Source organism: Kwoniella dendrophila, chromosome 11, assembly GCF_036810415.1.
Source record: "Kwoniella dendrophila CBS 6074 chromosome 11, complete sequence".
NCBI classification, from domain to species: Eukaryota; Fungi; Basidiomycota; class Tremellomycetes; order Tremellales; family Cryptococcaceae; genus Kwoniella; species Kwoniella dendrophila.
Genome location: NC_089486.1, coordinates 866,093 through 887,342, shown reverse-complemented (window position 1 = coordinate 887,342; position 21,250 = coordinate 866,093). Strand labels below are relative to the sequence as shown.

Here is a 21,250-nt window from a genome sequence, read left to right as displayed (position 1 = left end):
ATACTCATCGAGGTTATGGTGTTTGTTCGGAAATTTGTGAGTAACGGGAATGACTTTTTGTGAATATGGATATTCCCTTTGAGAGGTAAGTTGCATCTCAAGCGGACAAGTATTCTTTTCGATCTGTAATACATTTCGGGGATTACTGTTGACACATTCTGTATAGTTATGCAAAACTAGTTTATCATCTTGGTAATCCACCTAAATCTGCACAAACGAGCACTAAAGTAGCCAAAGCATTACCGCCAAGTAAGATTTTTCAATCATGGTTGAATCATCTACCAAAACCTTTCCCTCCTGGAACTGGAAAACATATTTTCAGACTTCTATTCCCACATGAAGGATCAAGAAGAAGATATGGCTTGAAAGAGAATAAACTCGCGACTGAGCTAGAGAGGATATTAGGATTGAAAGGGTTGTTAAAGTGGGATTGTGTTAGTTGGGATAATAGTGATAGCGGAACAGGATGTTTAGGCAAAGAAGTGGAAATCTCGCTGAGGAACAAAGTGAGCTTCTGACATTTAGTATGTGACTATACATATTAACCTCAAGCTGGAGTTAATAGTCGATATCTGATCGCAAATCTACGGTATCGATCAAGGAAATCGATAATCTTTTAGATGAATTAGCAGCTTCATCGTCATTTTCACAATTATCGCAAAATCCTCCAAATTTCAAGTCACCTCAAGTTATACTAACAACTCTATATCGAGAATCGAATTTATCACCTTTCAGTATATCAGTATTAACTCAAATAATCCTAAGAGATCTAAGACCACTATTAAATCCTTTACCTAGATTACCAGTTCGAAATCCCACGACAATGTTGAGAATGAAAACTAATACCGGGCCTGATCAGTTAACTTTACGAGATGCAATGTTAGTTTGGGATAAACGGATGTGGGAATTCTATATTGGTGGGAGAGGTGATTTAGATAAATGTGCTGATTTGGTGGAAAAACTGGATCAACAAAACTGGGAAGAAATCGTTATGACCGGTCCCGTTATCGGTACAAACGTCAAGGTATGCTTTCCGTCTTAAAAGTGATTACATTGACAGTCACAAAGAAGAGAACTGACCTGCTTTATGCGTAGATACCGAAATGCAAAAAAGGTCGATCCATAGCCGATGCCTTGAGTGAATTCACGGGAACCAAATATGCTCATCCTGCTAATGAGATCTGGGCGGAAACAAAATACGATGGGTATAGGTAAATCGTCTGTTATTGTCATCCTGCAGCTGGAATGCTGACTCCATATGGTAGAATGCAGATTCACGTTGATTATACAAGTGATGAACCGAGAATAACGGTGTTTAGTAAATCGACCAGGAATAGCACTATAGACAGAATGAATGCACATTCGTGAGCTGCTTTTTCGTCAAGATCTGCGAAAACAACATAGCTGAAATAGTTATTCACAGAATAATTCTAGCGTCGTTGAACATACCGATACCTACAGATCTACCGATGCATCCAGCACTATTGCGCAGACTGAAAAGTATGACGGAAACCCCTGGTTCAAAGCAGCCATCTACTGTTATACTTGAAGCCGAAGTTGTACCGTATAACGAAAGTTCTAGAGAAGGCAGTAGAGGTCCAGGTATCGAGGAATTCTGGTGGCTTGGTCTTGCGGGTGTGACGGCTTCTGCTACCCCTCTGGAACCAGACTTTGGATTACCAAAACAAAGAAATAGGCATCTTTTCCTAGTCTTCTTCGATATACTATTTTTAAATGGGCAAAACCTTCTGCATCGTAGATATGAAGAGAGGAGAGCTTTGCTGGAAGAAACTATCAGACCAATTCACGGTTTTGTAAGCTGTGCGATCTTCTCGTCTGGCAAGGATCCTTTCAGCTAACAGAGTTCCTGGCATTCAGTCCCAGTTGGCGGAAAGAACCAAAATCAATCTAAGCGCGAATAGAAATGCGGCTCTTGAATCGTTAGAGAAGGCTTTTCAGCTTAGCAGTGATCGACGAGAAGAAGGGCTGGTGCTGAAAGCGTCCAATTCTACGTATACTAATATGAGATGGCAGTGGGTCAAATTGAAAGTGAGATGATGTTCGCCATCTGATACGCATGGCTTAGGCTGACTTATAGACTGGAGTAGAAGGACTATATACCAAATCTAGGGGATTGCATCGACCTAATCCTCTTGGGAGCAGGTTGGGATATTGATCGTGCAAGGGATCTAAGGGGTTAGTGTGGTCGTATCATCATTCAGAAGAAATCATCTGACACGATCCATTTAGTCGACACATCAGTCTTCACAACATTCTACCTTGGCGTCCTTACGAACAGTAGCAGAGTGACATCGCATAGAGAATTGCCACACTTCGAAATCTTATTTAGAGTATCTTATGGGCCCGACCGAATTCAATTGGAATATTATAATGAATGTTTGAGACATGGTAGATGGGGTAGTAAACCGTTTGACAAGGATGACCCATTTAAAAGGGTGAGCTGATTCTTGATGCTATTCCGTGTGATTGACTCAGCTAACAATGTTGTACTTGTAGAGGCTCATAGGCTTATCATGGACGTACACCTTACAAAAAGGAATGACGCCTCCTTCAGTAATGTTCGAAAAGCCTCTATGCGCTGAAGTCATGGGAGCAGGATTTCAGAAACTGCCAGGATCCGAAGTAAGCTTAGTACTTCTTGCATTATCGCCGGGAATACCTAGTCCTTTTGATCTGATTCGGGTATGTCGATTAGCTATATGAATTACGTTGGCCAAGGCTGCAGAAAATCTATGAACCGTCAGAAAGGGGATGGGTGGATGGTAAGTATCCATTACAGCTTTTATAGCGATCCTATGTTTCCTTGCAGGATATACGAAACTGACATACTTTTGAAAAGCACTATCGTCTCAAGGTCTCATCATAACAGCTCATCAATCACTAGGTTACAATGTACCTTTGAATTCACCTTACTCACCACCCTCAGGAGAGGATTCCATACGTGCTTTATGGAGATCGCACTCAACCGTCAACCTGATTGACGTACCAGTGTTGGTTTCACCTAAATCACCTATATCACCAAAAAGGGTCAAGTCGGAACCAAATCTTGTGCAATTCTTCAGAGATTCATCACCTACTCCAAATCCTTCAGGTCGGCCGAAAGATAGTGGAAAGCAATTACAAACTGCAAAAAAGCTTACAGAACTCATTGCTGATGATGGAGGACTTTTCGATAGTAATCAACCACTTATTCCCGATCACTTGAGACCACAAATCACAAGTCCTTCACATATTACAAGACCTTCACCAATTCCCACCATTTCTTCAGCAACAGTACCTCAAGAAATCCCTAGGCCGTCCGGATCTCCAAGTAACATCATAGCATTCGGACCATTATTACCCATTCCCCTTGTTCAAACTTCTCCCCGAAAATCACCTCAACGCAATGCCATTCGACCCACTTCACCGGTCAAAAGGTTGATCTTGTCGATAGATTGGTCAAGAATCGATATAAGGGATCAAAGCACGCCGATCAAGAAGAAGCAGAAGACAGAGGATCTTAAGGAAACAAAAGAAACAATAAAAAGGTCAAGCATTTTAAAACCTTTATCATTGAGATCAAGGATGAAATTGGCGTCGAGAAGAATAGGGGTAAAATCTTGATTGTATCCATAACCAATACACAATAATCAATACATTTACATAGATTGTCTAGCATACCATTATCATATACTTGGTTGTTGTAATATCGTCAAATAATATACATACATGCATATTAACAAGACTTGCCCAATTTGATCCCTCTAATTGAGCATTTAAAACTATTGAGCGCAACTCACACGACAAAGATCAGGCGCGACCATGAAACGCTTGGATCCCTCCACATTTTTGTCCACTTATAAACAATATTTGTGTAGTGCTCTTGTTTTATTTCTTTCTCCTTACTCGTTGATACATACATAACTTTGGAGGATGGAAGATCTATCGAGCTTATCGAGGTCTTTAAACGAAGTCCTTTCCTCTCGTGAGTGAAAACAGACTCAATTACTTCCATGCTTCTAAGAGTAGTAGCTGATCTCCACTTTAGCAGAAGGAGGTGAAACTTTAGCTTCCATCATTGAGCAATATCTCACTACCACAGATCTTGTAAAGAAGCAAGCAGTATGTGACACATTACTCGATATTCTGAATGAAGATGATGAAACTGCACAATCAAAGAAGCGAGTGAGTGCCGTCTGACATCATTAACACGACATATTCAGCTTGATAGCTAACAGAATTTGCACAGGAAATGATATTATCCGAGACATCTTTAACATATCTACCACTCTTACTTCCTCTATCCACTATAATATCTTCTTCGAAAGAGATCATCTTCTTAATAGCCAAATATTCTAAATCAAGAGAAGTTGTTTTAGGTCTAAATGAAGGTATACAATCTATATTAGATAGAGCAGAAGGATATCAAGTATCAGATGATGAAGATGGCTTTGAAGAAGATAGTGAAAATGATGGAGTGAATTGGCCCGAGCTGATTGATGAGTATGGGTTGATCATAAGCTGCCTAAATGTTGGTTAGTCGTTGCTTCAATCTTCCAGGAAATTCTTTTATTTATCGTCAAATATAGGAACTGATATACTAGATCTTACGGTTGCATCATTATAGCCATACCTAAATTGCCAAATTCCAAAAGTACACCAACATTACTTTCGTTGAATGAAGCTATATCATCATCTTTGCCTATCTTATCTCACCATACTACTTCTTACTCATCAAGGAATCTTTCGAAGAGTTTATGCGAATTGGTGGATACTATTTGGAATTGGGTACAAACCACAAGTGATAAAGGCGGTGAACAACGTGTAAGCTATTAGTTGAATCATTTTCTCTATAAATGGATACGAACTTATCATTCCGACTTATGATCACACTTATAGGCTCTTCTGTCCAATTTAATATTTGAAGCAATTACTCTATTGGGACACAAACAAAATGCAAAATTAGCTGAAAGATGGTTTTTGAAGACTTTTCCAAAATTCAAGCAAATGCCAAATTCCCAGGAATTAATCGATGATGGTTTGGAAGGTTGGAAAGCAGGACAAGAAATTTTAGATCAAGCTTGGGTAAGTGCAAAGCCCTTCCAATCGAGTAGGAAGCTAAATACATATCCGCTTTTCAAACGATGACGTTTCAGTCAATAACGACAGATGCTCTCAATTTTACGCCTGACGATCTTTTACAAAACATCATCAATCCTTCTCATCTCACTGTACATGCTTCGTTAGCCTCACTTAATCTTCTTGCATCTAGAATGATCAGTAACGATGTGTCCATCGTCTTTCAATCGTCAATATCGGAAACATCAATAGATGATAGTATGCCAATATTATGCTCGGCACTAAGTGGATCAAGTGTAGATGCAGGTATAACCTATTTGTGGTCGTTCATACACCATAGCTTGTCAACTAAAGATGGGTATTATCAAGGTGATCTGATCGAATATGATAATGCATCAATGCTTTTAGAGGTAAGTCAATCGTTTTCAGCCCTATTGTATATATATACCCAGTAATCTGATTAACTAACAGACAAGCGGTCTATAGCTCTTGGTACCTTTGACAGCCCAACATCCGTCCTCTGTGATGAGATTGTCCTTATTCAAGCTAATCGAAAATATCATATCAACACAATTTTCAGTCATCAATAAAGTAATGCTTTTCAAACAGGTCAGTACCAACACCTTTTACATTCCGCTTCAATAATCAGTTGATTAGTTTAGTTGTGGCTAATCATCATCTCTGTGAATAGCTATTAGAACCCGCAAATCCTTTCGAAAACATAAGAATACAATCACTATCGTTATTAAGAGAAAACATAACTTCGAAAAAGGTCAGTCCTCTGAATTATATGCACAAATTACTTTTGCATCACCTCGACAAAAGCTGATGTTATGTCCTCTTTTACAGATATCATCACCACTCTTAACAGGAATACTCTTCCCGATCCTGTTTCCATCTCCTAAAGATCAAGATCTGGAATCACAGGACAATACATTTGAGCTTTCCATACCTGATTTACTAGAATCACCTTTCATAATCACTTGGTGGACAGAATGTCTGACTTTGTTATGGTTTTTATTAGATTTTGATAAAGAAGATATAACGCATATCCATCAAAACATGAAGAATGATGGGAATTTGACAGAATGGTTAAATGCTGTTGAGTCGAAGTTGAAAGATCTTCAATTCTTCTTTCAGACTCAGGATGAAGCTGTAAGGAAAGCCGGGGAGGAAAGCCGTTCACACGATCATGACTTTAATGGTCTCCGATTCTTGATGATGAGATTCGAAGATTCACTGTCTCGAGTCAAACGAGCTTTGAATCAATAATGAAAAGCAAAGTAATTGCCCATATTACCTTGTGCATATGTATATACCTAGCATAGTCAACCCATATCCCGCATGCAACCATATAGAACATCGACACAGTTTTTATAGTCCAAAGGAATTAGGCATAGAAACAATATTCATAGCATGACTTCGATATATAATCGATAAATGATATAGATAGATCAAAGTAGGAAAACCTAGATGAGAAAATGAAAGTAAGAAAAATGATTTTAATGATTTGTTTTAATTGTATAATTGTTAACTTCAGATCGACTTCAATATGACAACCGTCTAACCAAGCCTCAACTACCACTACCTTAAAAAACCCTTTCTCTTCTAGATTATCACTTTCCCCCAAAATCTTGATTTCACTTAAGCGGTTGGTTCACCAAGAGCGGTAGGTTCTTCAGCACCGGCTGGAGCAGAACCTGGACAATCGTTGGCGATGTGTCCGGTTTGACCACATGAGTAACACTAAAATTGAAAGGAACAGATCAGTACGATGACTATTTATTTAGGGAAACAAGACGACTTACGGTTTTACCTTGTTCTTGAGGACATGATTTTGACATGTGACCTTCTTGACCACAGTTCTGTTTTATTGGAGAATATGTTAGTTGGTGATTCTTCTTTTTACCCATGAAAACAATGTACAACTCACGTAACATTTAGGAGCTGATCTTTGTTGGAAACCACCGTAAGATCTTTGGTTACCACCTGAAGGGCATTCTCTTGAGATGTGACCTACACCACCACAAGTCTATAAAAGCCGCATAGCGAATAATCAGTTATTGATATACGTTTCAAACTGAAATGACAACTCACGTAACATGATCTGTTGTTTTGGAAACCATTGTTGTAACCACCGTATTGTCTTTGTTGGTAACCACCGGCACCTGATTCAGGACAAGCTCTAGCCTGTAGAGTTAAGATATTGTATGATCAGCTTGAGTAATGTTACAGGAATTGTGGAAGCTGTCCATTTGGCGATGAAGTAGCTGAAACAAAACTCACAATGTGACCTGGTTTACCACATCTGTAACATTCACCACCGGCATTACCACCGAAACCACCTTGTTGAGGACCTGATGGACAAGCTGATGAAACGTGACCTTCTTGACCACAAGTGTAACAAGCTTTGTTTTTAGGTTGAGGACACTAGGTATGAGGGAAAAAGTACAATTAATTTAGTTACCGCTGATATTGACTTTTCAAGATTGGGTTAGACTGTACGAGGTCTGAAATCATTACTTACGTCTCTACTTAAGTGACCGGTTTCTATTGATTGCGCAACATCAAGGAGGAGCAGCAGAATTGAGAATCAGTATACTTAACATATTAAGATATCGAATGAATGTAAGGAGAAACAGTATTTACCTGAACAGTTGTAACAGGTTGGCTCTGAAGCAGGACATTGAGCGGCAACGTGACCTTCTGTATATGGTCAAGATGAAAGGAGTAAGCTTTTGATTTGGGTTTTATTGAAGATATTAGTATGGTTGTGGGTCGCACATATTCTGCAGTATGGCCATTGTTAGTGAGCGTGTAATGTGTCATGTGCGTTAGTGAGCTGAGCAGTGTGTTGAATTTTGTGGCGTTTAAGCAGTACACTTGTATGTGTTTGAGCTATTTCGAAAGAGCTCGAGTCCGAGGATGAGAAGAACAAAACTTTGCAATTATATGAATAAAAAGGAAGGATAATGGTAGAACAATGATATAACATCAGCTCACCAAATATCTAGTTTACTGGAAACTAGACAATGGTAGCGAAAGACAGATAATATACAGTAAAGCTACATACATGAAGATTTATGTTTTATTCTAGCTAATCGCTCTAACGTCATAAACGCTACACTTTCGCTCTTTCGCTCTCTCGCTCGCTCGACTTAACTCATACACACTGCTCTGCTCTGCCCACTCAACACACACTACACGCTCACAACATCGACGCAACCCACAACCATCAAAAGAAACACCCACTACGCACGTTGACCACATTTGAAACATGAAGAAGCTCTACCAGCGGTACCGTACATTTTTGATATTGTTATTTTTGAGGTGGTTGGTTCTAAGGAAATTTAGAGTTATTGAAGGTGAGAATACTGAACTATAGGAATGATCAGTCTGTACGCCTTGTTAACGTTAATATGAAAGTTGAATATCCCAAAGGTAAGGTTTGTTGAAACTTACTAATGGATTATTGTTTGGTAGAAGAAGAGAAAAGCAGAAGAGGAAGGAGGAATATTGTTGTATTTATGGGCGGCAAAGGGTGGTGAAAGGTTGCTGTAGTAGAACGGGATGCTGTAGAAATGAAAAAAATTACTGAAAAAAGTGATCGGAAATTCAACCGGAGTTATTAACCGAATATTAACGTGGCGTTTTTACACATCTATACCCTGTATGCCTATCTCAATGCTCTTATTCTTATTTGAAGATGTTATTTCGTGCTTGATTTAAGACAGTTTGCTGAGTATGCGATGCATGGACATGAAAGTGAATATTGGTCACAGAGATGATATGTGCTGTAAGAACAATACGAATGCTTTGTAGCAAAATTACAAAAAGTATCTAGAAAAACGACTATCAGCGTTATCCTCGCATGTACGGGTCAACTGTACTCACCTATCTCCGAAGTCACCTAATCCTGGAACGATGTATGAATTGCTATCAAGACCCTCATCCACCCAAGCGGTTATCTATTGACAACTTAGGTCAGCAAGATTCGTAGCCACGAGGATTCGAAATAGTCAACTTACGATACGAAGCTTTGGGAATCGCTTGCAGACCTTTTGGATACCTTCTGGTGAAGCGATCTATTTCAAGTTGAAGAGATTAATTCAAGGCCTTGAATCGATGGAATGGGAGACAATTCATTACTCACCAAGTTCAAGAACAATATCTTCTCTTCTTCTACACCATGCTCAAGTAATACTTCAATGGCTTTGATACATGATCCGCCAGTAGCTGCAAAACTCGTTAGCTTCAACGTGATTTTCCACGCTGCGATGCAGCTCACCAAGCATAGGATCTAAGAGAAGGACATATCGGTTTGCTATGTCTTCGGGGAGTTTGGCATACTACGAAAAAGGCTATTTATCAGCTTTACATCCGGTATGTCCAATTGTGGTTAACTTACGAATAATTTAGGTTGATATGTTTCTTCATCCTGTATGCATAATGCATGATATATTCAGTTATTAGTGAGTCGTGATGTCAAGAAGAAAGATGAAGTTAAACGTACTCTTTGAATAAGAATCTATTGTAGTTTGCGATGAGGATGGAAAAAGTGTGTACCTGGACGGTCAGCACTGTTCCTCTCTTTTTGTTTCCAGTGGTTTATACGAATCATGGCGTGATTCCACTTAATCCGCGCCTTATTTACGTTCCGGGATGTAGTTAATTAGATATCTGCGTGACTAACCTTCCCAATCCGTACTATCAAGGTATTGTATTAGCTCTGAATTGATTATAGAGATAATAACATTTTGAGTTGTCGTGAATGTTGAATATTTCGGCTAAAGGGAAAGGACAACTCACCTGATCGACAACAATCTCTGAGACCAGCTTCCATTGCCTATACAAGTGCCACATCCCAACATCAGAAAGTCATATCTTAGGTGTTCCTCCACATTAAGTATGAAATATAGCTTACCTCTCCCGCTGTGTTTATGTGGTTCGTCAGTGTGTATTCTCTCAGTAATGACAGGAGTCTGGTATAGCATATATAGATATGGATATCACTCACCTCGCATGATTGAGACACCACATATTCGACCTTGGAATGCTACACCGTCGTATACTTTGCCTGTAGGTGTTGTGACTTTCTTGTCTACTACAGGGAGATGGTTAAGACCTATATACGTAAAGTGGTCAGCCGAGGTGTGAATTGGCGTCGAAGTCATGTATTGTACCAATGGGGATATAGCTACTTCAAGTTTATGAAAACTTACCTTCTTCAACTAGAAGTCTGATGATTCTGTCTGAAGTACTACATATTATTCATATTACCTTTAGCTTGTATGTGTCTTCAGGGTAGTAATCTGCGAGAGCATACTTACAATACGAAATCACCTCTATAGCAAATCATCAGTAATCGCTCGCAATATAACTGGATGGATAGAGAATGTGAGCTTACCGATGTGTTTTCTCATCTCTGATGATGGTCAACAAACTTTGTAATTGTCTAGTAGGAGGTAACACGAGAGCATTCTCTGGTAATTCGGCCTTATGGGTTGAAGCTGGAAGGCAAGTGGTAGTTGTTTTTGGAGAAGACATGTCCCTAAGGAATGGGTGTGGACTGCTTAGATGGTCGAAGGGGAATAAGAATAGTTTGTGATATCCAGAGAGGAATTTAGATTCGACTACTTCTGTTATACTATCTGATGAGCCTCTTGAGATTGCTGTATAATTTGACTGGCAGTACTATTCAATTGTTGATTGGTGCTTATCGTTATCTCTACATAATAACGAGAAGACGACGAGAAAAATATTGCTTCTCCCCTTTAACCGGTTAAACTGAATTTATCACGTGATGCTCTGGCGACAAAGAGGTTCACACGCGTGGTTGACACGTCATCTTGACTCGCCGATCCCGGCAAAATGCCATTTTAGCGCTGAATAAGATGTTCGGATTTGACCGATCAAAAATCTCGGCATTTTTGGGCAACATGATGAAATTTTTCCAGTCAAGTCTGAATTAAGCATCCCATCCCCCTCTTTCCCCTCTGATCTTTTTTCCCTTAAACTTGATGTTGAGGTCCGATCCCAAAGATCAGGTAAAGAGGACAAGAATAGAAATGTAATCGTTTGAAACGCACAGAAAAATCTAAGCGACAAGAGAAGTGGGGAAGTAACCTTACCAATTTAGGAGGAGTCCGTGATCACGCGTTTATATCACTTTATATCGCCATCGGAATTCGATAACTTTATCAGAAGATTGACTCAACTTGGATCATCTTCTTACTTAGCAATCAAGAAGTTTATACATTGCAATCATTACTCGTTGTTCATTATCATCGGCTTATACAGTATCACACATTCCATCTCTAATTTCGTGTTCGAAAGTGGTCACCAACGCAGTGTGATTATAATCGGTTATTGAAAGACGTTCAAACTTGCGATTTAGCCGAAAGGGCAGTTTTCTCGTAGAACAAGTAAAATCGTTATTCCAATCTCACTCTTCAAACATAGAATTTAGCCGCAAGGGCGAGTACTTCAACTCGTCTCGTAGAACAAGTGAGATCATTATTCCCATTTTTCAAGTCAAGGTATTACTTGATGCAATATCGATTGGCAAAGGCAAACACTTTGTGAAGATGACCAACACTGCTAGTTCAAGCAGACCACCCATGGCAATAGATGACATATCACATATACCTGTACAGGACGAATTAGCCGTCGCTTCTACAGATCCTGTAGCAGAATTAGGATCGCCCAAACCACCTTTCGCTGAGGACGAACGAAGGAGAAAAGATAGTGATGGATCGACACCGGGATCAGCGTCAGCTTCGTTGAGAGAAAAGAAGAAAGGGAAAGGGTTGACGGAAGGTGACGAGGGTGAGTCTTTCGTCCCTACGAAGTACTCTGTATACTGACTAACAATCGAGAATAGATGTTCCTGATATACCGAAGAATAACCTCAAGCTTGTCATGCCTGCTATAGGCTTGGTTCTTTTCTTATCAGCTTTGGATCAGACAGTAAGTTACGCTTCAACCATGAAGTGATCGAAGCTATTATTACTGACGACATTTTATGCGTAGATCGTCGCTACTGCTTTGCCTACAATAGCGGAAGACCTGAATGCTTCTCCTTCACAGTATTCATGGGTTGGAACTGTATGTCACGCTTTTGCACTAAATTCATTCTGGAAAATCTCGCTAATAATGCTATCTTTCTTAGTCGTATCTGTTGGCATCAACGCTACAAACACCTATCAATGGCCGAGTCTCAGATATAATAGGTCGTAAACCTATGTTATACGCTGCTATCATTATATTCACAGTTTTCTCTGCTTTGTGCGGAGCTGCTAAAACTGCGAACTGGTAAGTGATCCGATCAAGGTGAAATAAGCAATATGGTCCCATATTCATTCCTGATGCTTCGTTGCATGACAGGTTGATCATAGCAAGAGCGTTTCAAGGATTAGGTGGAGGCACGATTATTGGTTTAACGTGAGTTGAGCGGTCTTCACGGAACCACACAGGCTGACTGTGTATCAATGTAGCTCAATTGTAGTCTGTACGTTAAAGTCTAGTTCTTTGAACCATTGCATGTCGAGCTGACCCATCGTGTTTAGCGGATCTTGTACCTCTACACAAGAGAGGAACTTATCAAGGTTTCTTAGGATCAACGTGGGGTATAGCGGCAGTATTGGGACCCCTTCTTGGTGGAATACTCACCGAGAAGGCTTCGTGGTGAGTGAATGTACAAAATTTACCATTGTGGAATTCGATGTCTTTTTCTTGTTCGCTAAGAATTGGCTAATTTCCCGTGCCAAAACAGGCGATGGTGCTTTTGTGGGTAGATTCTATGACAGTTCTGAAGGGGTACATGCTAACTGCTTGTTATCCGGAGTAGATATTAATCTTCCTACTTGCGCGATTGCTTTTGCTCTTCTGGTCTTTACCTTAAAACTCAACCCGACTAGAAAGCTCACCTTTGCGGAATTGAGTAGAACATTTGACTTTTTGGGATTGTGAGTTTTGGAGCTGCAATATACTCTGATGAGCACAAAGCTGACTCTTTGGGTAAGAGCTTTGATCATGGTCGCATCTGCTTTGCTCATCGTTGGCTTTTCTCGAGCAGCAGACTATGGATTCGGAACAGGTTCGACCTACGGTGTTATATTAGCTGGAGCGGTACTCCTCATTGCGGCTATAGCGCATTTCTTGAATACCAAGAGAAACGCTATTATACCAGCTGTAAGTTTACTGAAATCATTCCCTTACAATGATCTGAAACAAACTGACCTTTCCATTAATCATGTAGAGAATGTTCAAGAACCGTACTACAGCATTTTTCCTTATAGGGTCTACATTACATGCAGCCGCTTTCTTATCCTTCAATTATCTCTTACCTGAACTGCTGCAAGGTGTAAGTTTTCCAAATGTTCCACCTATATTGCCAATACACATAACCTGCAAGACTGATCCGCGTACGCAATGAACAGCTTCGAGGAGATTCGCCTATTCAATCGGGTGTGCATCTCTTACCTTTCGCATGTTGTGTTGCCTGGATGACTGTTATAGGTAAGTTCAGATTCGCTGTACACTTCCGGCCTTGTTAGTCAATCTTAAAGATACCTGCTAATTGAATCGAAAATCTTGTAGCTGGTCAGATCAACTCTCGTTTGCGAATCATCCGACCTGTAGCTTGGTTTGGATATGCCGTGGCAGGTCTCGCTTGGGGTCTGTTCTACGGACTATTCACATCAAAGGTTAAATTGGCCACCATGGAGGGTGTATTGTTTGTTGGTGGTACTGGTGTGGGATTGAGTCTACTAACACCCATGTTGATTCTACAAGCTGCAATGCCCTTGAAGGAGATGGCAGCTTCTACTGGTAAGTATTTGGCTTATCGAGTTGTGATTATCGCTTTTCCTACTTTAATGATAATGATTTGTCACCTGTAGCCGCTTTCACCTTAACGAGAAACATTGGAGGGAGTATAGGTAAGTGTAACGATCTTTTTCCTTTCATGGTCACGGAATCAAAATCTGAGCTAATTGGAACGATTTTTCAATGCTCTAATAGGTTTGGCGGTGTTCACGGCAATTCTAAATACAAAGTTAAGATCCAACTTCATGAAGATACCGGGATACGGTACAGCATTTACTGTACCTGAATCTGCGTCAGGTTATAAATTATTACATGAATTACCTGAAGGTGAAACTAAAGATCAAGTTTTAGATGCTTTTGCAGATAGTTTCAGCACTTGTTGGATCGTCGGTTGTGCTTTCTTTTTAGCTGCCTTAGTTGTGAGTAGATTAACCAATTGTATTTTCTACCATCCTATTCATTCCACAATCCTTGTCGTCCAATGTGGAAATAATGCTAATAAAAGGCTTCCTGTAATTGTTATTAGATAACAATACCTACTAGATCATATAGTCTCAATAGAGCAAGAGGGCAAGCTGCTGCTGGTGGCGACACTACACCTGCAGGCGGAGATGTTGATGTCGAAATGCAGAATGAACAAGCCGAAACGCTGGAAGAGGAAGCACAACGCGAAGATCAGATAAGCCCAAATAATGATAGAAAAGCTGCTGTTCCTCCGATAGGTTCCTCGGCTTCATCAGATAGAACCATTGCTGATAACGGTATAGAAACGGATATTAAGAAGGGAAAATCAAGTGGATTGGTCCAATTGGGATGTTCAAAGTTTTATTCAAGTCTTGAATTGAATGAATAACCTTACAAGAAGATAAGAAAATTGGCGGGATAAATCTATATAATAACGTGTTTAATTACACCCTCAAACAGAATTATAATTGATTTATTGTACCTAATGCATATCACGTATGCTTTTACGCTTCTTCCTGCTTCCTGAAAGCATTCGCACCAACGACCTGGACAGGATAGAGACGTATGGTCATCTCTTAATTATGTATGAGTGAATTTGTGTTTACACTGTGATATCACAGACGCGATTAGAGTATATCAAAATGCATATATACAAAAAAGCAAGCGAGGACTTCTATCAAATTGAATCACTTCTTTCACTTCATTTCTACTTTGTTCTTTGATGGACTGAAATACTTAATTTCAATGAACACCCTTTAGCTCAGGATTAATTGTTGTATACCGGAGTTTCACCTTTTCTACCTTGAGAAAGTAAGACGACAGCATATTTACCAGAGATTTTCCATCCTGGTTCTTCATCATCAAGTCTTTCACCTACGCCAGATGGGATACCAACAACAACATCAGATTTGATTGTTCTTAACGATGCTACAGGTGGTGAACCAGCTTCGGAAGCTAAAGGTCCAATAGCTTGGTTGAATGGTGTGTCAAGTGGTGCGTGACAATCGTATGTAAGTTTTCCTATAAACAGGAGATATTAGCATCCATCTCTCATGAAATAACGATGGTTTCGTATAAGTCTACCACTTACGGTGGTTAAGATCACCTTTGAAAATGACTAAATCAGATTCAGAGAGATGTTGGAAAAGATCTGGAGCTTCTGAATGGAGATCCCAGAATGTGTAACCGGTACACCAGAAGGGGTGGGCTATTACGAAAATAGCGAATTTAAGTTGCTGTAATCATTTTCTCCGTAAAGCTTATTATCAACTCACCTTCGTATTTCCATTTACCTTCTTTCTCGTATTGCTTCCATCGGTGACCTAAAGTTCTGAGTGTCTCAACTTCTGCGTCAGAAGCATCTTGGAAGAGTTGACCGTAGACACAAGAATTGAGGAGCCTGTATATCATATCTATTAGTCTACTTGCTAATCTATTGTTGTTCCAACTTAGAATGAAAGTTTAACTCACCAATCCCAATCCTTTTTAGTTACATCAGAGACGAACCAAGGGATTTTTTTACCGTGAAAGATAACTTGTGAACAAGTACCTGATTGAATTAACCAATCTGCGTAAACTAAATCACAGTATAATTCGAAACCAGCATTATCTAAAACGAAATCGATTCTACCATTTTTGATTGTCATGACATAATCTGCTAATTTATGTAAATCATTACCTAAAATGTTCTTTTCTGTAGCAGCTAAATGATCACCTCCAGTAGATTGTAATTTTTTGATATCTTCTTCAGTCATATCGATCAATAATGATAAATCAGTTGAATTACCCCATAAACAGACTTGGGTTAATTCTAAGAACAATAATTTGTTTTTCTCTAATTGCGCTTCGGCTGAAATGTTACCTTCATGTTTATGTGGTTCAGCAAATCTTTGTGATAATTCAAATACTGCTTGATTTGATCGAGAGAATGTATCACATTTTTGTCTGAAGAAAACATCTGCAAAGAATCCACAAGTCAGCTGATTTATCGCCATTGTTAACAGCCATATATCTAGCTTACCGTAATCAACCCAGTATTTTGAAAGAGAGAAACATTCTCTCAATCTTCGGTATTTGTAAGCTTCAGCGAATAACCAAGGAGCGTTCATGAAGTCTTTTCCCCGGAAGAATTTGGCGATTTCCTGTACATAAACCGCATTAATACGGTTGAATTATGTTTCGCCGGAAAGTTTAACTCACCTTGTTCCATAAAGCTACATCACCTGCACCATCATCGATAATAGGTCTGAGTTTAGAATTTCCTTGTAAATCACCCATCAAATCTTCCAATCTGTGAATACAGTTAACAAGATCGACGACTTTTTCTTCATCGTATTCTTGGTTCAAGGTCTTCCATACATCATCGATAGCTTTACCCAAGATAGTTGGAAGTCGAACACCCATGGTAGCCTACAGATGTAGATTAAAAGATAAGGTTAGCCGGGTTATCTGAAACCATGGGAAAATGAACCATTACGTACGTGAGCGAAGGAGTATTCATGGTATCCTCGGTCTAAGGACAATCAGCTTTAACCCCAGTACTCATAATTATTGTATACTCACATGCTGGCCAAGGAGGTTGATCTGTGGATTGCAGAGATATCAGCTTCCATTCTATCATGAAAAAAGTTATACTATATCAACACTTACTAGGATTGACACGTGAAGGAGTTCGGGGGTATTGCTATTGACGATTTTATTGTCAGTCAATTTGCTTTTCGTTGCATTTCATCGCTATAGAATCTATTTCAGACTCACACTGGCACTTTGCTTCATGTCAGAGGGCTTAAGCTTAGGAGGCAAGTTGCCCAAGTTAAGCTATTCAAACAAACCCATTAGCAAACGTGTTTATTTAAGTACTCGAAGGTGAACTATCAGAACAAACCACTTACGACAGTCTTTTGAGGTGCTTTAGCACTTGGGTGCGATTTGGTTGCTTCTGTACTCATTTTGTATGCTACAATTCGATCAACGATATATGTATGAAGGGTATAAGGATACAGACGAAGAAAAAAGAAAAGAATGGAAAAGAAGAGTGTAGTGCAAAGATAGATAGATGGATTAGGGGGTACGTGTATATACACAATAGACGTAGAAAAAAGTTCGATTCAGAATGGTTTTAGATTACAAGTCCAGGTCGATTAGTGGTCAATCCAGTTTATATGACGTTTGGGTTTTGAATTATATTCCCAAAAGCGAGATTTAGCACGTTACAACAACCAAAAAGTAAATCCGGTTTGAACCGTTCCAGCCATAAATTATATGTACAGTATTTGAATTGGTTTATCGGTCATGTATGGTTGTGATAATCGGGGAAAGCGGAGAGAAATACAGGAGGCAGATAGCAAAAACAAAAGAACGTCAGCGGTTTACCCTAATCAAGGTCGGTCTTATCCTGAAATCTCGATCCCGATTGCGTAAGCATTTTAACCCAGCAGAAAGCAAAAGAAACAAGAAAAAGGTTTATAGTCAGGATGAAATAAACGAGAACATGAGCAAGCCGCTGACGTTCCCATTTTTATCCTGATTTCTGGGGATCTGACGTGACCTCGTTATCAAGATGGAATGTCTTGTCGGTACGATTTATAAACGAATAGAGGCGAATATATAGACGAGTGTTCGAAACTCCGAAGTCTTCCCGGTTGCTTCAAGCGGTATAGAGTAAGAGGATTGAGGAAGTGAAGGGATAACGCCAGTCCAAGGTCGTACATATGTCTCTACTGCACATTGCTCTTCAAGATCGTCTTTCTCACATGAATAACCAGGAACCTATAAACCGGTAGAGGAACCGATAACCATGAAAAAGGTACTGTACTCACGTTAATAACCTCAGGTCTTCCTATTATCTTCTAGTGTAGTTGGTCTTGAACGATCTACTATCCAAATATAATTATTGATGGCAAAATGATCAAAAAATGATGTTGTTTATATATAAAGAATCGACGATAGGATGTACAAGTGAAGATGAAACCAACCATATACAGAACAAAGAAGATATATATATATATACACTATATTCAACAGACGAAAATCCGGTGATTAGCGAAGAAGTCTTACCGGTCCGTGGAATCTGGTGATTTGACAAAGGTTGATTCAATGTAAAGGATAAGGAATGTGGATTTTGCTAACAAAGACAAGGGGCTGAAAAAGTTGAATGAAGACAAGATTGGCTTGTAACAACGGGAACATTCAAAATATCGGAACAAAGGAGGGAAATTCCGTGAGTTTCTTGTTGAAATATGTAATATACACGTTCATGTTGAAAGAAGAAGGTGGAATCCGTTTAACTCGGGGTGAATTCTTGTTGTAAACATCTGCCCTCCTATTTATTTTGCTGACGGTGTATACATTGTATACATTGTATACATTGTACGTGACTATGTGTGTATGTTTTGATCGGAGAGTATTTGATTACTCTATCAGATTTGTGGTGACCCGGAGATTGTCCGTGTCATTCGGAATGGGGTCTTATTCAGTTGATCATTCATCACCTTACATCAACAAGACAGATATAATGCTAATTCTGTGCATATGACTATGCATTGCCATGCAACCGTTAGTAATGAGGTAACCGAGGGTATCTGTTCACGAGTTATACATGATAGTCAATTGACTATAAAAACACGCTAAAGGATATAAAGGATACTATCACTATCAGTCAGGGATGCAATATGTTTGTGGTCATAGAGATCATTGGAAAAAGGATGTGTACACTATGCTACAGTAAATTGTCAATTTCAATATCGGGTAGATCAAAACACCAAAAATCAGTCTGTTTATCAGTCAAAACGATATTCTCCAAGCCAGGCTTTGGCAAAAATTGTTGTCTTTTTTTCTAGGTTTCCTCGGAACAGTCTGTCCTCCATCTCAATCTTCACCACTCCCCAATCAGCTTATTCCAGATATACATGTCAAGGGTTCCAGGGTTTGGCAGGAACCATACCGATTGGCTATAAAGGGATTTAGTTCGGATTGCATTTCACATGATATTTATGGACTCACATGAAGACCTGGAATCATCATCGATTTCATATTACCGTGAGGTGGAAACATATTTCTATAGCTATTTTTTTTTTTCGAAGATAACAACTAAATATCAGAGAAAGCGATCTCGTCAGGTAAGAGAGACTGATCATACTAATTTGTACTTATAGGATCTCTTACACCACCAATTCTAGGTAAAGGAGGTTCCATAGCAGGTTTTGCCATTTCTCTTATAGGATATTCTTGACCTGGTGCAGGTGGCCATTGAACAGGTGGTAAAACATTATATTGATGTTCTCTAACTTGATTGATATTTGGTAAATCTAATTTATCAGGTGCTTTCAAAACAGCAAAATTTATTGGTGTTTCTTCTGTTACAGGTAAAGGTGGTTCAGGTCTCGTATTATGTTTTATACTTAATTGTCTTTTTCTTCCAGAACTATAATATCCATGTATAATATTACTACCAGATTTTTTAGATTTTTGACTTGTTCTAGATTTTGGTGAATGTATAGAACATGAACAATCATTTGTTAATTCACCTCCACATGTTGGACATTGATATCCTTCACATTGTGTACATGTACAAGTACAACTACCTTTACTACTTGAAGAATGACCTATTGATGCAGGTGCTGATTTTGATTTATGACTTTTGACTGTCTTTGGTTTCTGCTTGATTGTTGGTGATGTAGCTTCAGATGCACCTTTTCTCCAACTATCTATTCTAGCTTCTTGAACAGGTGAAAGATATACGCTTGATTGACCTGATGACATATGTTGTGGCTGACCAGTCGTGTTACTTCGTGGACCGGTAGCCGGACGTTGGACTTTTGCGTAAGGCATGATTTACCAGTGTGATTTCTTAGATTGACTACACTGCAGCTAGCTAATAGCATTCAGTACTTTTAATATAAATCGTTTATGTTTTTTTTCTATATCGGTGGCAAAATTAGTAGTATCGATAAATCAATGCAAAATCAGAGAGTCTTCTATAGTAGCTATGGTCAAACGCTTAAAATTGGCAGTTATGGGATGACAACGAAGAAAAGTAGATCATGCGATAATTTACGAGGAAGTAAGAGGGGTGAGCAAGAGAAGAAAGCAAAATAAGTATACACAATAATCGCTGCAGAGATGTCGGCACGATTTCGGAGGAGTTAGGGTCAAAGCTGACGGTAAGCAAAGTAAACTGGACTGGTAGATAGAATTGAAGAATGGATATATCGACATAAATTTGGAAGACCGATGAGTTACCCAATGGATGAAAGGAAAGAATTGAGGAAAATGTATCGAAATATTCGGAATTCTCAACTACGGGAATTCCCCCATTGGGAATATGGTATAACTCATCTTGACATTCTACTGGATGACGAACAAAAAGGTAGAAAGGAAGGGCGAGTCATTTTGCTATATCCTATCATATAAGGGATAGACTATCAAAGGACGTTTTTACCGTTGATTGCCCATTGATATCGGATTCAGAGCTTTTGACCAACAATGGTAAATGCTAACAGCTCACCTCGCTTAACATGGCTTCTAGTGTCAAGCTGGCTTCGAATTTGAACAGCACAACATGGTCCGTGGATATAATATGACGTTTGTTTTTGAACGAATGGAAATTCTCAGTGAGGGAAACGTATAAAGCTTCTTCTTGCCTTCTATCGACTTTTTGACACCCATCGGATGACATCAAATCGTTGATCCAGAAAGTCTTCTCAACACGAAACGCCTTGAGAATCGCGATAAGATGACTGTTCTCAATACACATTCAATGCATTCGTGTATATCCAATTTGAACACATGATTTTATATAGTACATTCTATGTTAATACGGGGACTATCCATCAAATCAAAGTAAAAGCTACAACACCTATTAGATCTTGACAATTCG

At 39.2% G+C, this 21,250-nt stretch overlaps 7 protein-coding genes across 7 annotated transcripts; 3 read left to right on the top strand and 4 right to left on the bottom strand.

Annotated features, from left to right (window-relative positions):
• Positions 1-65: 65 nt before the first annotated feature.
• Positions 66-3,624, top strand: L201_007888 (uncharacterized protein; the record flags this gene model as incomplete). Its single annotated transcript, XM_066223590.1, has 12 exons — positions 66-85; positions 167-506; positions 566-1,024; positions 1,096-1,211; positions 1,266-1,364; positions 1,424-1,814; positions 1,879-2,049; positions 2,109-2,196; positions 2,251-2,456; positions 2,518-2,643; positions 2,717-2,783; positions 2,861-3,624. 12 exons carry the CDS (start codon positions 66-68, stop codon positions 3,622-3,624), a joined length of 2,847 nt encoding a protein of 948 aa, XP_066079687.1.
• A 309-nt stretch (positions 3,625-3,933) lies between these two features.
• On the top strand, positions 3,934-6,351 carry L201_007887 (uncharacterized protein; the record flags this gene model as incomplete). Its single annotated transcript, XM_066223589.1, has 9 exons — positions 3,934-3,985; positions 4,049-4,185; positions 4,250-4,535; positions 4,628-4,824; positions 4,900-5,085; positions 5,157-5,489; positions 5,566-5,688; positions 5,771-5,851; positions 5,929-6,351. 9 exons carry the CDS (start codon positions 3,934-3,936, stop codon positions 6,349-6,351), a joined length of 1,818 nt encoding a protein of 605 aa, XP_066079686.1.
• A 372-nt stretch (positions 6,352-6,723) lies between these two features.
• L201_007886 (uncharacterized protein) lies at positions 6,724-8,387 on the bottom strand (the record flags this gene model as incomplete). Its single annotated transcript, XM_066223588.1, has 8 exons — positions 6,724-6,825; positions 6,888-6,944; positions 7,013-7,111; positions 7,177-7,269; positions 7,366-7,509; positions 7,607-7,629; positions 7,729-7,785; positions 8,339-8,387. 8 exons carry the CDS (start codon positions 8,385-8,387, stop codon positions 6,724-6,726), a joined length of 624 nt encoding a protein of 207 aa, XP_066079685.1.
• A 582-nt stretch (positions 8,388-8,969) lies between these two features.
• Positions 8,970-10,626, bottom strand: L201_007885 (uracil phosphoribosyltransferase; the record flags this gene model as incomplete). Its single annotated transcript, XM_066223587.1, has 12 exons — positions 8,970-9,047; positions 9,108-9,164; positions 9,233-9,315; positions 9,368-9,428; positions 9,488-9,517; positions 9,773-9,786; positions 9,889-9,925; positions 10,004-10,011; positions 10,097-10,204; positions 10,302-10,339; positions 10,410-10,424; positions 10,487-10,626. The coding sequence occupies 12 exons, from the start codon at positions 10,624-10,626 to the stop codon at positions 8,970-8,972; spliced, it is 669 nt and encodes a 222-aa protein (XP_066079684.1).
• Positions 10,627-11,666: 1,040 nt separating this feature from the next.
• On the top strand, positions 11,667-14,761 carry L201_007884 (uncharacterized protein; the record flags this gene model as incomplete). Its single annotated transcript, XM_066223586.1, has 16 exons — positions 11,667-11,907; positions 11,963-12,048; positions 12,112-12,186; positions 12,251-12,393; positions 12,466-12,522; positions 12,576-12,589; positions 12,648-12,765; positions 12,854-12,867; positions 12,929-13,046; positions 13,104-13,272; positions 13,340-13,444; positions 13,521-13,599; positions 13,681-13,911; positions 13,983-14,021; positions 14,104-14,327; positions 14,435-14,761. The coding sequence occupies 16 exons, from the start codon at positions 11,667-11,669 to the stop codon at positions 14,759-14,761; spliced, it is 2,040 nt and encodes a 679-aa protein (XP_066079683.1).
• A 378-nt stretch (positions 14,762-15,139) lies between these two features.
• Positions 15,140-17,321, bottom strand: L201_007883 (uncharacterized protein; the record flags this gene model as incomplete). Its single annotated transcript, XM_066223585.1, has 11 exons — positions 15,140-15,393; positions 15,464-15,580; positions 15,648-15,772; positions 15,844-16,330; positions 16,394-16,514; positions 16,573-16,782; positions 16,854-16,885; positions 16,936-16,956; positions 17,023-17,056; positions 17,131-17,190; positions 17,265-17,321. 11 exons carry the CDS (start codon positions 17,319-17,321, stop codon positions 15,140-15,142), a joined length of 1,518 nt encoding a protein of 505 aa, XP_066079682.1.
• Positions 17,322-19,283: 1,962 nt separating this feature from the next.
• L201_007882 (uncharacterized protein) lies at positions 19,284-20,202 on the bottom strand (the record flags this gene model as incomplete). Its single annotated transcript, XM_066223584.1, has 3 exons — positions 19,284-19,322; positions 19,375-19,435; positions 19,511-20,202. 3 exons carry the CDS (start codon positions 20,200-20,202, stop codon positions 19,284-19,286), a joined length of 792 nt encoding a protein of 263 aa, XP_066079681.1.
• Between the last annotated feature and the right edge of the window lie 1,048 nt (positions 20,203-21,250).